Here is a 20070-nt window from a genome sequence, read left to right on the forward strand (position 1 = left end):
CTTATGCACACATGCTTGGACAGAACATCATAAAGATGCATTAATGATTTGCATGTGTACATACACAGTCATATACTTTGCTTATAGGCACCTCATTAATCTCACTTTTTCTGTTCTTCGTAACTTTTTCAATTATTTTTTCCACTCACTGTTGCGGTATCAATGATTGTTTTCTCTCTTCCTTCAATATCTTCTTCATCTTCTTCATCACTAAAGTCGGCAGCTGCATTTTCAAGAAATTTGAAGGTCTCTAGCAGAGAGGCAGAATCAGTCAAGTCAGGTTTCCTAAACAACAACAACAACCACCATCATGAGACAAAAGAAATCACAATGAAGTCACTTCTGCAATTACCAATCTGTTCTGTATTAATAGGTCCAACAACACATAAGACTAAAACAAGCCTACAAGTAAAAATGGACTATTAACAGGTAAAAATTTTTGTGGCTAAAGAGCTAAAACAATAGACATAAGCTGTATTTTTAGAACCAACAATTATTCTTCATACGGCTGCCATTACCAGGACAGACACTTCAATTTTTAATACAAAAAGCATTTTAAAGCAACATTCATCTGACATGTGCCCAAAAGCAACATCAATACTGCTATGCCATTACTGAAAGTCTCAGCAACAAGGACATGAGTTACAGCTACCAAGCTGGGTTCCCACATGTACATCAGGGGACAGAAAATCTTTGCTCCTGCCAGCTGATGTTCCTCATCTTGCTGGGAAATACCAAACTCTAGATCTACCATTCATTCATTTTTGAAGACATGATAAATATGCCACTATAAAATAACAGAATGGGAAAATATCACTGATAACTAAATAATATTTATATTTATGTTAAACAAATAAGGAAATGGGTGAAGATTGGGTAAAATTATGACTGCACTGGCAGAAATTTAGACAGTGCCTCAGAACAGGAAACACAACGGTTCTTATATTAACAACTGAAGTGGAAGAGTCTAAGAAACAGGACTGTAACAATTATTAAAACTCTGACAAGAGTACAAATAAAGCAGTCCTAAAATTATCAACAGGATCTGTGTTTTCTATGCAGAAAATGCATTTCTCCATCAACCCCTGAAAGATACAGTGGTGAACAAAATTTATTCATTTTAAATTGTTACAATTACTTCTAGTAAAACCTTTAAATGGTTTTTAACTTCTAGTAAAACCTTTAGAGGTACATTCTTTAGATGGCCTTACAGCAGTGAAGACAAGCTTTACTGTTTTCTTACCTTTAATCAGTAGTCAGTTTTTCACAGTTCATCACTAAATGCATGTCATCTTGATTCTCACAACCACTGAAAAAACAGAAGTCTCTCCCTCTCACTTTCCAGAACTGTAGCTCTAAATTGTCTTGGGCAGTCACCCTTCCTACCAGTAAGTGCCTTGCTTCTGCTACGACCCCTTTGAAAAGGCTCAACCAACACACCTCTACGGTAAGGCCTTGTAAGCTCCCTGCAGTGTGAACACCTGATCATCCATCCATCACCCACTTACTCCAGTGTTTCATCACAACACTTTCCAAAGGTCTATCACAGGAAGCATCCAAGGGCAAAAGCTCTGATGTGTAATAAGGCATGATAAGCAGCACACTTCCTTCTTTGCACAGTCTCTGCTCAAGCAGCTCTATGCTTACATGACAACAATTAGCAGGAGCGGTTTCTTCATAGCCCCAGTATATCTGCATTTCATTAAGACAATTTGCTATGCTGCTTTTTTTTCACTTACTCATCTTTATGGCCCAAAAATACCAATACAGATTTCACCTCCTATTAGAAATTCTGCATACACAGTGGCATAATATACCATAATGTACAGTATGTTTTCATAGTCACTTGTTTTTCTGAGAATATTCCTTCTACTCTTCCAGATCTTAACTTAGATAAGAACAATCTTAAACATGCTCCCAATGTGCCCTGCTTCCTGCAGTATTGTGATCTATCACAAACCTGAAAATACTCTATAATATTTTTGTTTTTCCTTAAGTAATCACTACTTTAGAAGACTATAACACCTCAAGAATCTGTAGTAATAATGCACATTTTCACAGAAATCCTACAGGTACGGTTGCCTTGCTGTTTCCAGCAGAAAAATCTTGGTAAAACAAAACCTGTAACTATTTTTGGTTTCTTCCTCTGTATTTTGCCATGTAAAAATCTACCATGTAAAAACACTATGGCTGATGATCTATAATAGTAATTATCAGACATACTCCAGTAAACAGCAATGTATGAACTACTATCAAACATGGAATATAAAATTTTAATTAACATAACTTATTATTAAGAAGCAGATATCCTTCTACAGGTCCAAGTATTTGCAGTAATTCATACCAGACTTGACTCTGCACTCATTTGCTCTTAAACCCAGCTCTCTCTCACACTGAAGTTCAAAGCTACTACCAAAAGAGGTTATATCTCTTTTTAATAAACTGCTCTGATTTCAACTATCCTAATAACTATTATACATTTTAGTGGGCAGGATATATATATATATAATTATATATATCTGCACTTACACAGGGAGCAGGGTTAAATGGGCATCTCAAGCATTTGGAAACATGGTAGCTTATTTATCATGTATTTCAAAAATCCTGCACAGCACAAAAATGTACAGTCAGCATAGTTTCACAGAAGATTATTTGTGCTAAGACACAAATTCCAAGAAAGAATTCTTAGGAACCAAGAAAAGAAAATAGAAGTGACAGAATTATTTAAACTATTCAGAGGTTCTACAGGAAGAAAGTTTCAAGCTGACAGACAGGCTGATTTGCTATACTGTACCCCAATACACTAGCAGTCAAATCAGAAGTCATTTAATAATTTTAGCTATTTTTCATTCTTTAGCAGCATATAAACATCATGTATTTTGGATAATACTGTCAGCATCAGCACTTAGTAATAACATAAAATGTACTGAAGAAAAATGTCTGGCCTTAGTTAATTTATGCTATGTACTTTGATGGCAATTCAATGCTTGCTTGTTTCATTAATTTTCCAACTGGTTAGTTTGCTTCTCTTAGGGGGTCATTCACAAAGCAACATAAAAAAGAAGAAAGGTCAAAAATATATTTAAAGATAGGGTAGTAAAAAAAACCTTTAAATTCCATTTTAGAAAAAGAAACACAATTCAACATTTCCAGGGGGTTTGTAGCTTAGAGTATTTTTTAAAAATCCATGGGTGAAAACAACAGAATCAAGGTCCAAAAGCAGGGACTGATACAAACTGTGGTGTTATAAGCACAGGTGAGGCAAGACTATAGCAAGGTTCAGGGTCTGTTGCAAATAAAGACCAACAACCCTAAAAAGGTCTCAAAAAGGACATTTCCTCTTTTCTGGACTGTCCCATATCACAACATATGTAAGGGAGAACATAATTTTCAAAGTACAAGAACTTAGGTGCAGCTTTTTCCTTCCTCCTCAGCCATACTGCCTAGAGACAAAGACAAATATTCTTCCCAGCTGGGGAAGAATAAACCAGAAACCCCAGACAGCAGGAGAAGCTACAGAACATGCCAAAACAGAGAGCATGGAGCAGCCAGACTGTGGCAGGGCCTCCTCAACTCTGCTCCTCAGCTGCTTGTTCTTAATCTCTTTGCCACTGCTCCTTCCTCAGTCATACTCTGCAACAGCACTCTCGCATGGTTTTCTTCCCAGCACCTAACTCTGCCTTCTTTCCTTGAGGCTCTCATCCCAGTTGACTCAGCACTTTCCTAACCAACCCAACAAAAATCATTTAACCAATACCACATCTTCTATCAGATACTGTTAACTCTATCCATTACATCCTCCCTTCCAGTATGCTTATCCAGGTAGACAGGAAATTCTTTGGGGCAGAGAGATTACCCTGCTACTCCTTCCTGCACACAATTAGGTACAACAGGACTAACTGCTTCTCATGAGCATTAACAACAAGTACTGCCAGAAGGTAAATATAGGAAGACTAATGCTGCTGGGTTTTCCATCTTCCTAGAGATGGGCAGTGCACAAATTTTGTGAATATCACTCTTGAAACAGGGAACTTCTGATTCCCAAAGATAAGAAATGTTTTCCTGTTTAAAACACAAAATTCTTGTTACAAATGGGATGGTAATGGAATTACTTACCTCCCTTAAAGCAACATAAAAGTGCAATCACGTGAGTATTTTCCTCCTCAGGAGAAGTTGCCAGAATTTTGCGCAGCTGTGATGGCTGTGAAAATCTGATCCCAATTTGTATGTTACAGGCTGTTCAATTATTCAGATTTGTATTAACCCCTTGGCCTCTTTACTAAAAATAGTAACACCTTCCCATGAAATCTAAAAAATATGATTCGTGGATATTCCACATGTACTATTTAAATAAAGCAAGCCTGGCTTTCGCTGGGGCTCTGCAGGCCAACTCTTCATTTTCTGCCCAACAGTAACATGTCTCAAGACAAGTATTTTGTGTAAAAATTCTGTTGGTTCTGACACTGAAATATTATATTAGCAGATTTACAAAATGTATAGTTGAGACTGAATGTATTTGCTCTCAACATTTAATATCCATAATCTTAACACAAATCCTGTTTCTTAGTGAGTGAAATGCAAAGACCATAACCTATAGGCAAGGTAAAGCTGCTCTGTGGAAACTAAAGCAGCACACTGCTGGATACCTTTCCTGCTCCCAGCATGATCCAGAACATTTTATATTGCAAAGTCACATTTAACTTGGACTAAAGTCATACTACAGACACGTATTTTCTTTGTAGCTAACGCAATCTATATTTCTATTATTACCTTGTCCTTTGTTGATAATAACTCTGAAAAGTCTGTGGTCATGTCCAGGTTGAGTCTCATAAACTTCTCCCATGAACTGCCCAACCACAAGGCCATTAACTGCCTTGGTCCTACTCATAGCCTCAAAGGAAAAAGTAGAGGCCTTTTTTTGTTTATTTTATCCAAGACATACACAAGTTATCTTAAATAAAGCCAGGATTTTATTGATAAATTCAGAAGCAAGAAGAAATACCACAATAAAGTTAAATAAATACAAGGTCAGCTTAGGCTGAGTAATGTTTCTGAGAGCTTGTACAGAAAAGGACCTGTTGTGACCCAGCATTCAGAACTCGTCTACCATACTTTCTTGAGCCATTTTCTTTGGGTCAGTCTCCTGCTACTATCAAATTAGCTACTGCATGGTCTTCATAAGTTGTATTAATTCCCCACAGAATTTAGTTATCACATGTTTTAAAACAGTCTTTTCAATGTGGCTAGTTAAATTCTGTTGAACTGTACTCATTAAATAAATGCATGCAAATTCAATGAGGACTGTCTTTAAGAACAGCTCATTAGATGTTCAACACTGTGTAAAATCCTTAATAATACAGCACAGAAAATATCAAAATAATATATAAAACTACAGAACACTTACAACCAACAAAATTTACACACAATGAACACAGGGCAGGCTAAACAGTCTGTCACAGCCTTTGAAATCTCCTATGAATTCACACCACACAATGCAAGAACTAGTGCAATATGTATTACAACTGGTAAGCAACACTTACAAAATGGTTTAGATGTAAATTGGAATTGCAAAGGAATGACATTTAACAAGCAAGGGCCACTTCTCTTGCCAAATCTAGTCAGATAACTATAATATATCACACAAATATGTTTTATAAAGAATAAAAACTAATCTTAATATTTGAAGTACCAGAGTAACTTTTTTAAGTTATTTCTCCATTCACCTCCCCTGTCTTTGCTTCTCTCTCTCCAAATGCACAACTTCTGTCTCTTTGTCCCCCATTCTTTCTGTACTATGAGTCTTATGTGACATTTCCAAGAAGCATCTCTCAAACTCTTAAGCCATAGAACTGTGCCAATTAAAAGTGTGGTCCATTTGTACTTATTTCTTCACAAAAACCTCTCAACTTATCTACTTTTTTTTTTTTTCTGCTTTAGTACATCTGTTGAAAGTGTCCAGATCTGACACCTTTGAAATGACTGTTAGGTCACTTCAAGATGGAGGCAGGGAGAAACAGGGAAAAAGATGAAAAAAAAACCCCAACAAAATCTATTTGCTTTATTCCCTTTACTGGTGTTTTTTTTCCTTTTTGTAATTCAACATATACTTGCATACTATTTTGGAAATCTTTTTCATGGCAGATATTACCCGAGGTTTATAAATTCAGAGATATTTTCCCAAAGAAACCATTTTATAAGCCAGCCAACAAACAACATTCATCAGCCAGTATGCAGCACTGTCATTACTTTTGCCAGTGTTAATAGGATTTAGAGATGCACAAGAGTTATTAAGGTCTTCTGGTATACAAAGATGTTCATTCACTGAAGTGTCAGTTGCAATGATTTGTTGCATATCAGAAAAAAGGTTTTCAAAATGTTTAATTTTTGAAAGGTCTTTGGATTTGCTCTCAAATGCCGAGGTTTGATGTCTTTTTGCTCATGTATAGTGTAGTCAGTGGAAGCCATTTGCAGTTCAGTAGGAAAAAAAAGGCAGCAGATCAGTTTCAGAAAGAGATTGATATATCACTCAGGGCCATTTTTCTTTAAGAAGTTTCTATTGGCTATTTATAGTTTTGATGATCAAACCATTACCAAGAACTAGCCTATACTGGTTTTTATACAGACATTCACATATATGTTTGGTATATCCTCATTCCTTTCCAGTTCTAGTCCTTCATTCTATTTGCTTCCACTCATACCAAACGGTAGTCAAATACACACCTTCACGAAGGTAAACTAATTAGACTGTTTAGGTTCCACTCAGTAAAATAAAGCTACTGAAAATGAGGTAATAAGTGAACTAAAGATACTTATGTACTTCCATGTTTTCAAGGCTACAAGTGATATTTGCAGGCAGCTTTCATTCCTGTTTCAGATTGTTGGGGGAAAGCACCCATTCCTCTCACTGCAAGTGTTAGGAACTTAAACCATTATTATGAGGTTATTATTTTAGTATCTATTTTTGAGTCCAGTCATGCCAAGTGGTACTTATCTTTCGTAATGCAAGTGAGCTGATTGAAGAAACTGAAAACTGATTCCCTTTTAAATTCCAGGAAATAAGTGAAAACAGGACTATATCTAGCTCACGTTATCATATTAACATTTCATTTATGGATTCAAAATCTTGCAGGGTGCATTCAAAATCCACATGATGTCTTGAGTGCTAAAGTTTTCAAGAGGATCTGTACATCAGCAAATAAATAGGCAATGTAAGAATACAAGTTTGGCCACAGATGTAGCAGCTAGTAACACAAAGGCTGAGGCTACTTAACCCTAGGATGAGGAGAAACTGATTTGGCTTAAAACAGACAACAGTACTTTGTTCATCACCATACCAAAGGAAGGGGAACCTCTCTGACATAACTGCAATCACTTATGAGGGACCAGACAGCAATTTTCTAAAATAACTAGAGTCTAGCAGAATTCAAGTTACATATTCTGTTCTGCAAATAAATATTATTGTACTATGTATTGGCACTACTGTAACCATCATATGTTTCTACATATCAAAGCAAGCAGCATCAACTTCACAATAATCACCCTAAACATTCTCACCAGCCTTTTCCATGAAAAGCCTTGATTTAATGTTGGTATCCCAGTACTGAGTGTTCAAACCTCAGCTGTCAAAATAGTTATAAAGGACAGATAACAAGATATAACTCATATAAAAGGTAGCTTCTGGTATAACAAACAACTTAAAAATCTGTAAAAGCTGTAGCAGCTGAACAGAAGAAAAATATCCTCCCTACCCACCACAAAGTATACATTTCACACATCCCTGAGCTCAGAGGAAAAATGCCAGAACTTATCTTTAAAACAATCAAAGGCATTTTTAAAAAAAATGAAAAATAAGAAAAATGTGGGTTTACACTGTGCTCAGAAGCACAGTCAGAGCTACAGTCAGAGGTATTTCTGAAGGAGGCTGAATAACAGCAACAAGCACTGTGCACAGATTAATACGCTTACACAAAAAATGTGCTAAAATCAGACTGTGTTGAGAAATAGATCAGCTCTTCCATTCTTTCCCTGGACTTTTTTGCAATACTAATTTATTTTGTTCTCCACCATTTTCATTTCACTAAGAAAGTACTGGTTGACTACCAAAATAATAATGAAAACATAAAGGAAGTTTTGTTTCCTATTTCCATTACTCCCTCTCTCCTCTCAAAGAGATAACCATATGGCAGCATAAAAGCATCAAATACCATCTTTTTCCTTTCTTTGTAATTTATCACGAATGTTCAGTTGTACAGAAGGCAGTTGAGCCAATCTGTTCTTTCTGCAATTTACACTGCTATATGGAGAAATCTTTTAGGAAATGAAAAGCTAGCGTGCCTTCCATTTTCCTATTCTGGAAATGCATTGTTAAATCAATATTCCTTCTGTTTTTCACTGTACCATTTTCCCCTCTATTGTACATTATCTTCATCACATTCACCCACATTCTTTCCTAACTCCTATTGATTTGTATTCATCGTTTCTCATCCACAGAGTTTCTCTTTACTCCAGTCCGGTACTCTGCTTCTCGCATTTTTCATTCCATGTAAACATTTTTCTAAAACTCAGACTTAAAATCCACAGATTCAGTGGATGCGTATTACGCAGTTTTTCCAAGATCAAACAAATCAACCATGCCATGAGTTGTCTTTTCTCACTTCAACAGAGGTATATTCCTTGTTAAACTACATTCATTTTTATGCATTACTTTTTGCCCAGTGCTGTTCTTCAAATGTAACTAAAACACCTTCAGGTCGACCAGTGTCCTCAGATCTGCTAGCAGACATCAATGTTCATTACACAGTTTGAACCACAAAATCTGCCAAACTGCATTGGAGTTCACAGGCTTCTCTGGCAATAGCAAAGCTTTCTCCTACAAAGAGTTTCACTGTACCCATACAGTCACAGAGAGTCTTCAGTCTGAATTTTAGTTTGTAACTGTCCCAATGTCTCATGTTCCTGGCAAACGCTCACATATATCCTTAAACTTCCTGGAATCACACTAAGGTTTTGTTTGGTTTCTTGTTCTTCTAATTCTCACCATAACTTTCCCCTTGTGCCACTACTAAACTGCAGTTCATTGCATTCCGTCCAACTGTACAAGCTTGCTGTAGCCCAGATCCGTTTTTCACATTACATGCACACAAGGAATAACAAGAGGCTGCTAAAGGAACTGCCAGTCCTTTTGCCATCACAGTAAGCAGCCTAGCACTGGTGAAGTTGCTTCAAAGGGTGCCCATTCCTCACCTGTAAGCCAGAATTTAGCTGAGCCACCTATATTTTTTCTAGTTGTGCCAACCAGGTAGGAAAGTGTTGAATTAGGTTTTCAAACACTCACTAAAAATTTCAATTGAGTTCAGGAGCAATATCCATGTGCCTGAGATCTTAGTAATCTATTCAATGCTGTACTTTTCAAAGAGAAGCTGCTCTATATAAGATGAAGTAATGCTGGCATTACATGAGGCAGGTAACAGGTAAATATGAGCTTATTTCTGATTTTGCATCTACCATAAAGCTGTGCTTTGAAATCTCAGAGGCAAGTAATGATGCAGTCGGAAAGAGGTGAACAGTGCCACATGTCACAGAAATGTGAGGTGCAACATTTTACAGTATCTGGTAGCACAAGATGAAATAGCTGTTAAATAACAGGCAGTCTCTACCAGGAAGCAAGCCACAGAATGTTTCCTGAAAGCAAAATTGAAAGAGGCAGTCTGAACGTGTGACTGAAGGACCCAGAAGAATCACAGCATTGAGAGGTAGTCCTGTACTCAGATTAATCAAGGAATTCTAGTAAAACCCTGAATTTTTCATTCCAGTGAGGGAGATCTCAAGTGGACATCCAGAAACTCGGAATCACCCATGAAGACTGACATGACACGGTGAAGAACCCTGCAGAATTTTTCCATTGTAAAACCATGGAGTCCCTTCTTGTTCATTATGTTATCAAAACACTTCTCTAAGCTATGTAATGCAGTATGCTATCTCAGGCATCACAAGCAAGATAAAAACAGTTTTTCAAAGTGTACAGCCTGCCCAGCCTTGCAGCTGAAAAGCTTGCCAGTCATAATGGAAAGGAACTCATTTTTCTCCATCAGTGAATATCCTCAGCCACAGGGTAGGGTAAACTACAAAGTGTTAAACCTAATGTCAGGTCTATCCCAAAACCAAGCAGATTCAAAAGAAATGCAAATGTCTCCAAAACTACTATATCAAAACCACTGTCCCAGCATTTCATCCATCAAGTAACTACCTTGTACATAGATCCACCTGTTTCAAAACTATGTAAATATATATAAATCTTGAAGTGTAAGCGAAGAAGCTTTACTTACACACTTCCCCTAGGAAGAAGTGACCCCTTCACGAGGAATCAAACCAAAACTGTTATTGCAAGCTATCAAGCATTTCTTGTTCTTCAAAACAAAGCTGCTGTACATAAATTACATGACTTGTCAACTATGTAGCAACACAATATATTTTAGTAGCTTGCAGGTTTTCTCACACATTCAAATTTTCCATCTCACAGCATTACATTTAATTACATAACAATGAACTTCTGCCCTTATGTAACTTGTTGGCCTGAAGTTGCTGCAGCTATTGGGTGGGTATAAATGAAATTTCACAAATGCTTTTTAGAAGACCGGATGTGTCATGTAACAGTATCAGACCTTAGCAAATAGACAAATTTTGCCACATAAGTATAGAAAAGGAAGAAAGAATGAGAATCTCTGAGGAAAGCTGTGCTACTGCTGGAAACAGCTACCTTGTCCATTGTTACAACAGTTCTGCATAGTTTTCATTATTCTTCCAGTTTTGAAACTACAATATCTTAAACAAGAACAAACAGATTGTTTTCCTGAAGACTTTATAGTTAAACTTAACTTACTTTTTTTTGTTTTTAAACTCTGCATGGAAAAGAGAAGAAAATGGAAAAAAATCTCTTAAGCTTCAACATCACTTAAGAGAAAAAGTAAAAACAAGCTTTTACTGTCTTTGACTGACTTTGCATAGTATTAGAAATATTAAAACACAGATATTAATACCCTACATTTCAGTCACATTTACATGTGTCTATTCTTTAGTAGAAAACAAAAAACCTACAGGACTCAGAATGTAATAAGTGACTTTGTTTATCAGATTTAGCAAAAAAAAAACCCTTCTCTTGTGTAGATTATCATGTCATAGTCACCACGGACCAGAAGAGTAAACCTGTATGTAACCTACACAGTAAAGTTTCCAGCAATACAAACAAATCATTAACTTGAAACAACGCTGACTTTTAAACACTTAAAAATCATATCTCAAAAGAGGCTTGATTTGACTTAGTGCTGCCATCCAACTGAAAAAAAAGAAATTGTGGTGCTTTTAAGATGTGACTCTAAATAATTACTTCAATACTTATTTCTTAATATAATAAAATTATTTAGAATTGCTCTAATCTCAAACTAGAAAAAAATCCTGAAATCTTCTCAGTAAACAAAATTTTGTTCAACACCACTAACTGCATTTAGGCAGAAAGATAACAAAGTCATCTTGATGCTTACCCAATCATCGCGTTTTCTTTAATCTGGCCTTCCGTGCCATTTACCATTGGCTCTTGATTTCTGTTCTCTTTATCTGAAGCATCACTCGAGAGGCCCAGTAAAGCTCGCACACGTTTTGATTTCACATCCAATATCGTGTCGGTGTAGCCCACTTCTTGTAGATACCTGAAGGAAGAGAACTCATGCTAATCTTCTATGCACATCTCACTTCCACGAAACATTAAATGGAAACTTTTCCCTAAACTCATCCTCAATCTCTTATCTTAGCAAACTATGGTGCTGAACTACTGAAACATGCTTGTAAATCATCCTGTACCAGCTGCAGAGGGATCGCCTCTTGCAGTACCAGCCTCTACAGTCACTGAGGAAAAAAAAAAAAAAATCAGAGAGCCTAGCAGTCAGAGGTTATACAATACGTTATTCATTCATTTACTAAAACGAATGGCAAAGCACTTTCAATTAAAATATTTACAACTGCTTTATAAAAATCACCACAGTTGCATGCACAACCATGGTTGTTTTATTCTTTGACGCATGGAAACTAGATACAAGAAGTATCAGATATGTTCCTTACATAAACATTATTAGAAGCCTAGAAAACAGGGAATAAAAACCAAGTTCTATAGCTGTGGCTATTAGTAAGAGTTGTTACTTATGATGGACTAGGCTTGAAAAAAATATTTGTCTTGCCTTTCCTTTATTCTGCAATGGATATACAAAATATTAATTTGTCTTCCATATAAAGACTGAGCAGCAAAAACCATGTATGAAAACCTCAAGGTCTAAAGTTGGCTCCTTAGCTTTAAAGTTGGCTCTTTCATCAATATGCCATATTGCCCTTGAGAGAAACAGGACGGAGATGACGATTTAAAAAAGAAAAAGTAAAAACCGGTTTGTGTCCTTCCCTCTAGGACATGGAATTAACAGCACTGAACTGATTAAATGGTCAATATTCCAGACAACTCTAAAGAAGGGAAATGCTATTTTATGGTGACAGCTGTTACAAATCAGGGGGACACACACTTTTCCTGGAAGAACATTCTCCTCCAATTATTTAACAACATCATTCACATAACCACATTAGGACTGAAATACTGATTGCTGGCTATAGAAAAATCAAACAAGTCACCTATGCAAAACAGAGTCTGTCATTAATATGCATTCTATATTCAGCACTCTGTCACTCTTTTATGAATTGTGCTGAAAAGGAATGACTTGTCTTCAAAATCACTGATCCAAGTGATGACCACTCTATTTACATTTATTCAACATGCATGCAAAGACTTGAGCTCCTGCAAAAGCCTGTACAAGCCATCCAACAAATTTAACTTTTGTACAATTCCTTGCAAAAAGCTCCAGACTGCCGTTACTGTCTCAGTCCCCTCTCATTTAATCCTCTGTAACACACTAAATAACTTGGAAATTAATTTAGTTACTGTGATCACAATTCAAAAATTAATTTAGATTAACAGATATTTGCTTCATTGAGATGAACACAGAATCAGAAAACATCTAGTCTAACTTTCTGGATGTTAGTCTTTTCTGTAACTTAAGCAAGCCAAAATAAAACTTCTCCAATGCCAGCTGTTTTTATTTTACAAAGCTCTTAGCAGAATTACTTGTGTCTTTGGTTTCTTAATTGCAAAGCATCATGACCCACTGTTCTCCTAAGCAGATTGTTTAATTATACTCAGTAAAAGAAAAGTAAATGAGATCAGGTGTTTGTGACTTGTCGAGTCGTCTCATCTGAAGTTATGAAATATTAAAATTTTTCAAAACCCAAGGAAAAGTAGTGCAGGAGCTCAATCAACTTGATCACACACACTAACTTTTTTTCCAATAAAATATAACTTTAAAAAAATTTAAATACCATCACCATCACATTTCATTAGCAGATTCTTCCTTTGCATTTGAGTCCTTTTTTCAACACTTACTGTCTTAGCAGCTGTCGTCCTTGTTTCCATATTAGCTGACTGTTCTGTTGTGGCTGAATCTCTGTCTCATTCCCTTCATCTGAAAAAGATTATTTTATTACATTTTTTCCTTTTCCTATTTGCATAAAAGATGCCCATCCACTTGAAGAAACACATGTGATCTGCCTTAAAATGATTAGGAATGGTTTAATAACAGGATTCAAAGTGCCAATAACGAAGGGAGAGAAAAGATGCACATAGCACATAACTGCAGTACTATATGCACATAAAGATTTCCAGGTACATCCTACTCTGTGAGTGCAAGTTCCACTAGTCATAACTCCTAACCAGTCCTACTCTATGACAGCAAGTTCCTAACTCCTTTAGGGGCACATAATGACAGACAGTCTGCAGTCCAATTTTTGTTTTACCCTTCCAATATAATTGCCACTCACATTAAGTTTGAATACAAATATCTTTCACTGCTAACAATATCAAAGACAACTGCAGCATGATATTGATTTACAACTTCCCAATTTCCTTAATATTTGACAGTTCGACATAAATCAACAGATCTACTCACATCAACTTTATCCTTATTTGTATTAGTTTTGTTGAAACAAACGATAGGGGTTGTTTGTTTATTTTTTAACCTGAAAAGTTGTTGAAAAATTTTCATCACATTTTCCCTAACCACGGATTTGTATCCAAATGTTACTACACCAGGAAAATCTACAAAAAAAAAAAAAAAAACCATGTGGCTGTTCTCTTAAGAAAACTATCAGAATGCTGGCAACCAAAAGCTACATGTTTATTCCATATATAGCTTCATTGCACATGATGGTGGGGGTTTTTTTGCTCTCCTTGAGGAGATACATATGCATATGCTTCCCAAGATAAAAGATCTTGGTTTATTATCTATGAAAGCTTCTACAAAACTTGAAAACCTTGTGGTCCAAACACTGAAGGATGAGCAAGCTTCCTGCGTAAACACAAATTAAGAACCAGAAAAACCTGTGGTATAATCCTATGAGTAACTTGATATATGATGTGGGACAGCTATTACTCTCATCAGGAAGTCATTTACCTTTAAACAGCTGAATTAATACTACACAAAAAATCCACCACCACCTACCCAAAGAAACTACCAAAGACTAATCAGAACTCACATGCAAGGAGAGACATGAATTTTACCTATATCAAATTCACAAATCTGTTTAATAGCAACCACAGGAAATAATTAAATGCACAGTCATTTTCCAATGACAACTGGACACAGCTGGATCCAATGCCAATCTGAGCTACCAAAGCTCAGTCTGTAATTATTAAAACATGACTGAGGTAAATCTGCTTGAAAATTCCTTTTGAAAGCAAAGACCCTTCTTCTGAAGGCACTGTTAAATATATCCACAGGCAAGAATTCTCTTGTGCTTAGTCTCCTCAAAAATGATGACTACTAGCAGTAACAGTGGTTTACAGATAAGAACAAAGCAATTTGCATGATGAGCAAACTATAGCAGAGGATATAGTATGAATACTATAAATAAATAAACAATATAAATAAGATTTTAGAAGAAGGTATCCCTTTACCAGGAGATTGAGTTACTTCTTCTAAATTGTATTCAAGAGTCCCCATGACATCATAAGGAAAACAAACAACAAGGACCCAGCTATGCGGAAGAACTACTACTAACATTTCCACTTTTTTTCACCACTGGGCAGGAAAAACAGGGACAGGACAAGAGGAATATAAGGACACACAACCAAGAATCTATCAAAGGCAACTTCAAATGAGCATAAGAACAAAGTTTCTATTTTAAGTCTTCAGTCCAGATTTGGTACAGAACAAATACATACATTTCTGACAGCTACACATATAGAATACAATGGGATAAATTAGGATAATGGAATTTTAGCCAAAGTATTTCCACAGTGTTGACTTTGTAGAAGTAATGTGCAGGCTAGAGCTCTGCTGGGCAAGCCAGGCCTCTAGCTACATTCCTCAGCTGGAAACGGGAACAACATGCTATAGCTGCATCCTGACAAATCACAAAAAAACCCCACAGCTGTCTAGAATTGTGGTATGATCAGGACAAAGTTTTCTAATGGTCCAGATACAGATTGAGGTCTTCCACTTAGCAGCACCAAATTAAACATTTCTTCAGTTATGGAAATAACTTTGATAACATGAAACAAAATTTCTGAAAAATTCATTAAAAACTTGGACAAGAAAAGCCTGGTGGTAAAGCTTTATTAGTTGGTGTGGGGTTGGATTTTTTGTTTGTTTGAGGGTTCTTTAATGACCTTCTAAACCCAATGAGGTAAGAAATCCCCATGACAGTCAACTAGAACATCCCCTCCACAAACCAAGTGACAGAGCTGAAATCTGCAAGCTTTCTATGTTCTTCCTTTATGTATAGGGGGTTCCAATTTTGCTGTAGCAGGAGAATCAAGAGACTGAGATAGAAAAATCACCTATTACTTTTTTCAATGCCTTGACTAGCCAGATCTCTGTACCTCTTCTTTTCCTTTTTTTCCTGAGGAAAGGACCAGCTTTTGAGAGACCAAGGCGAAAAACTGTCCTCTTACAGCACTACACTGAAATTAACTGAATGCATCTCCAATGATCATTTGAATTCTGCAAATAAATCCCCCATTCAAAAACTCTCACTTATGCCTAATATGCACTTTAATTATTTTTTTTTTCCTGGAATACCACTGAGGTAATTGAACAAAAAATTAATTATGTACTATACATTTCATTCAGAAGAATTACCCAGAGATAAAAGGATTCTATTGCTATGAATCTAGTATCATCCTGTTCTAAAATATCCATACACATTGCTAAGGGACAGAAAAACTATTCTCTCCAAGAGCAGTTTGCTCATTTGGATTTGGATTTTTTTAAAGCTAAACTAATTTGATTTATTAATAGACCCCTTTAGAGCACTTGCATATATTTTTAATTGTACAAGAGTAAAATATAGTCTTTATTAATTATGTCTATTCTCACTGCTCCATTAAGGGACTTATTTTATCAATACTATCAATTCAGCATTTTCATAAACCACAGTCAAGCCTTTATGCCAGTAATGAACTCATTCTTAATAAATTCTTACCAGAATCATAGTTCGGTGGCTTCATATCTCCCTGATTCAATTCTGTGCCATATTTTAACTTGTGGTATTTAGCCCTGAAAGAAAACAAAACAAAAAATCAAAACAAACAAACAAACAAAAATCCAAAACAAAAAAAAGAAAAAAATTATTAGTATATTTAAAGGATATCTCTAAACACATAAATATCACCTGTTTTCACTCATAAAACCACTCCTTTCTTCTAGGCTAGGAACAAAGACAAACGAGTGATTTTACCAGGACTTCAGATACGTAATTTTATTTAATCATTTTTTTCCAAGGTTTACATGTAATTGCATAGTGAATATTGAGGAAACACACAGAGCAGTTGACTGCAGATTTTACGAAATGTTCTTGCTACAGAAAAGGTTCCTTCCCTGTGGACATGAGCTACTCTTCTGCTTCCCTTCCCAACCCCCCAGCCTTTCCTTTTTAGCCATCACTATCAAACATTTTTACTATCTGTGTCAGTTCACTGCCATCTACTTCATATTTTATATTGTCACTCCATTAAGCAAGCTTTAGTTTTATTCTTCGAAATGCCGTGCTTTCCAACAGCAGCATGCCCTCAGTTAGAAGTATTCTAAACGAGACTTAGCAATGACAGCTCACCTACACCAAATTCTCTCAAAGCTGCTAGATCTGCCACTTGATCAAGTACAAAAATGGAGACTTTCTTCCAAAAATATTTAGCCTTCAGGAGGTCTAGTGTAATAAGCCCCACGAAGCATGCCATACAATGACAAAAAGAGTAGCTACAAAAAAACCCAAAAACCAAAAAAACCAGAAATGCTTTTTAATTTGAAAAGCCTCATCCTAAAGACTCAGTATGTATAGACTTGTAAACACACATAATAACACCAGAGTAGTACAAATGCACATATAAGTTATTCAAGATTCATTAGTCTTATAGCACAGCAACAGAGAAAGCGAGGCAAAGCAAGCCTTTACTAGTTTTGTGATCTGTTCCCTCTTTCTCTCACACTCACTATAATTTTGTAAGTACAAAATTGCAAGTTTCATAAATTCACAACTCAGTAGAAGAGTGGCACTTACATTAGTTCCTACCCTGGACAAAAAGGCTAAGAACAACTCAGGAAATGCTGAGTGTGCAGCCTGGCAGTAGTGGGACAATCAAAAAGCACACACGTACACACAGCTCAAATGCAAATGTGCAAAGCCAAGTGTAAGGCAGCAAGAAACAGGCTGCAAAAGACAAAAAAAATAAACCTTTCACATGCACCAACACGAAAATGAGTTTCATTAGCTCTACTAGCCACGAGGGAGCTCAGCCACTTAAAATTTGTTTTTAAAAAAATTAATGGGTTTGACACTTGTAATTGCATGAGGCAAGTCTCACTAAGCTCGAATGACTGTATCAAGAATGGCTGTAGAAAATGTTTTCAAGTTACCTACACCACTTGATTGCTTCTTAAACATACCTGCACCTCTTGATTGCTTCTTAAACATCTTCATTATATTACTGTTTTCTTTAGCCTTTTCCTATTTCATCAAGAAAGCTCATTACTTCTAACAAAACTGTGGTGAAGAATGCTTGGTAGTTCTTATGCTTCAATATTATAGCTTCCTACTAATCCAGCTGTTTTAATTATAATAAACATTTAATTCTGACTGAGAAGGGTAAGTGAAGAGTGAAGAAGTGCCTCTTAGGCATAGCAACATCGACAATTGAAGGAACAAACTCTCAAGAGCCAGAGCACTAAGCTCTAACTCAGCTGAGCAGCAATCAGCAAAGAGAGGAGAAAGGATGTGCTTGAAATGTATTAACAGCAATAGATGAAAGTTAAACATTTTGGTCAGTACAGAAAAGAATAACCGAGAGTAGAACGGAATCAAAGCTGAGTGCTCAATCAAAATATTTATCTTTCCCAGCTATCTTTTTCTAATGTGTTACCCTGGTAAAACAGCTGCATTTTGTTTTTGTAAAGTATTGATGCTATGTACACTTTTTCCCCCACCATCACTAATAAAAAGCAATGATTAATCAAGAATTAAGAAATCCTCCACTCTGTCACCAACCTACCTCACCAACTTTAAACACTATAATTTTTTATGCAGTCATGAATTCAAGTGACCCTAATATGTAATCCATTTCGATCTGACTTATCAGAAGTGAACAAGTATTAATACTCTGCTTTAATCTGGATTACTGACACACGTTGTGTTCTACTTCATTCCTTCAAATAATTTCAGAGAGAAGTTAGTTTTGCAGCAGACAACATTTGCTTTTAGGTCATGGGTCTTATGCAAAGTTCCACTATGCTCTATGTGTTCACTAATTTTCTTACCAGATTTTGTTAATAATTTCCAGCCTAAGTAAAATGTCTGCTAGGTTCACTGAAAGGAGCATTCTTTATACCTTTCCTGTTCCTCAAATCTCATGTTCTCCAAAATCAATCTTTCAAAGATTCAGCCTGCAGTTTTCTAAATTCCTCAGTCTATTTATTTCAATCTCCTAAATCCATGTTTGCTCATTATTTAAGTTCCTTCCCTCGTAAATCAACATTGTCTTCTTTCTTCTCACTGAAGTTTTCCCCACTCATCAAAATCATTATAAATTCATTTCAGCAAAATGATATTGTTCATCCTATATCCATTTTAAACCACTAGTACTAGGGGTTTGTGACTGGTTCCACCTCATAATGCAACAGCTTTTAAAGCTTTTGTTGCTATTCTTTACTTTAAGAGAATAATGTCAATTATGTGGTCTTGTACACCACTGGCCCTTAAATTTATTTTAGGGCCAAGCTGGACTAAGATTTCATCTTTTAGAGGACCTAACTTTGTATATTGCAGGCAGAGACCAACAGCACTACAGAAAAGGCAGAAGAACCACATTCTAACAAAGAGGCAGTTGAAGAAATGAAAATCCCAAAATGTCACCCTTATTTTCAATACTGCTGGCAAAGTTAAAGCTATAGACCTCTGACTGCACAAAATGACAAAAAAAAAACCCCTATGCTACACTCAAACCTGAATTAAAATCAATTAGTATAAATTCAGGTCTCTGAGCAAGAAATTGTTAGACTTGAAGCAGAAACATGAGTACCATGCCAGAGAACATGACCCAGTGAACTCATCTTCAGCTGTAGTCAGCTACTAAAGTTCAGAAAATTTTCACAAAAAAACCCCATAAAATCAATATAGACTGTTAATAGGCCATCTAGGAAATATTTTCTACACTTCTTCAGGCAGTAAGTGTGAGATATATTATTAGACACTTATTTTATGATACAGCTGAAAATTTCACAGGTTTGAAAGACAATCTTCTTTCTAAAGTGCACTAGGAAAAGGGCTGAACACCATAACTCAGACTCCAAGACTAGGAAGGAGTCTTGACCATTCACTTACATATACTGCAATCAAAGACTATGAGACTTTTCACAAAATAACCTTTAATTCTTTTCTACACAAATTCTAAATATAGCTTCTTCCATTAGCACATTTTAATTTACTCTATTT

General features: G+C 36.0%; 1 protein-coding gene across 1 annotated transcript in view; it reads right to left on the minus strand.

Annotated features, from left to right (window-relative positions):
* STRN (striatin) overlaps window positions 1-20070 on the minus strand; it is a 63512-nt gene that overhangs the window by 26396 nt on the left and 17046 nt on the right. The window contains exons 3-6 of the mRNA XM_085055234.1: window positions 16570-16643; window positions 13472-13550; window positions 11538-11702; window positions 150-285 (exon numbers count right to left, since the gene is read on the minus strand). Of these exons, the coding sequence (XP_084911360.1) occupies window positions 150-285; window positions 11538-11702; window positions 13472-13550; window positions 16570-16643 (454 nt within the window). The remainder of the gene's footprint in view (window positions 1-149; window positions 286-11537; window positions 11703-13471; window positions 13551-16569; window positions 16644-20070) is intronic.

The sequence above is a fragment of the Lichenostomus cassidix genome, chromosome 3 (genome assembly GCF_008360975.1).
Source record: "Lichenostomus cassidix isolate B80296 chromosome 3, HeHo_3.0, whole genome shotgun sequence".
Taxonomy (NCBI): domain Eukaryota; kingdom Metazoa; phylum Chordata; class Aves; order Passeriformes; family Meliphagidae; genus Lichenostomus; species Lichenostomus cassidix.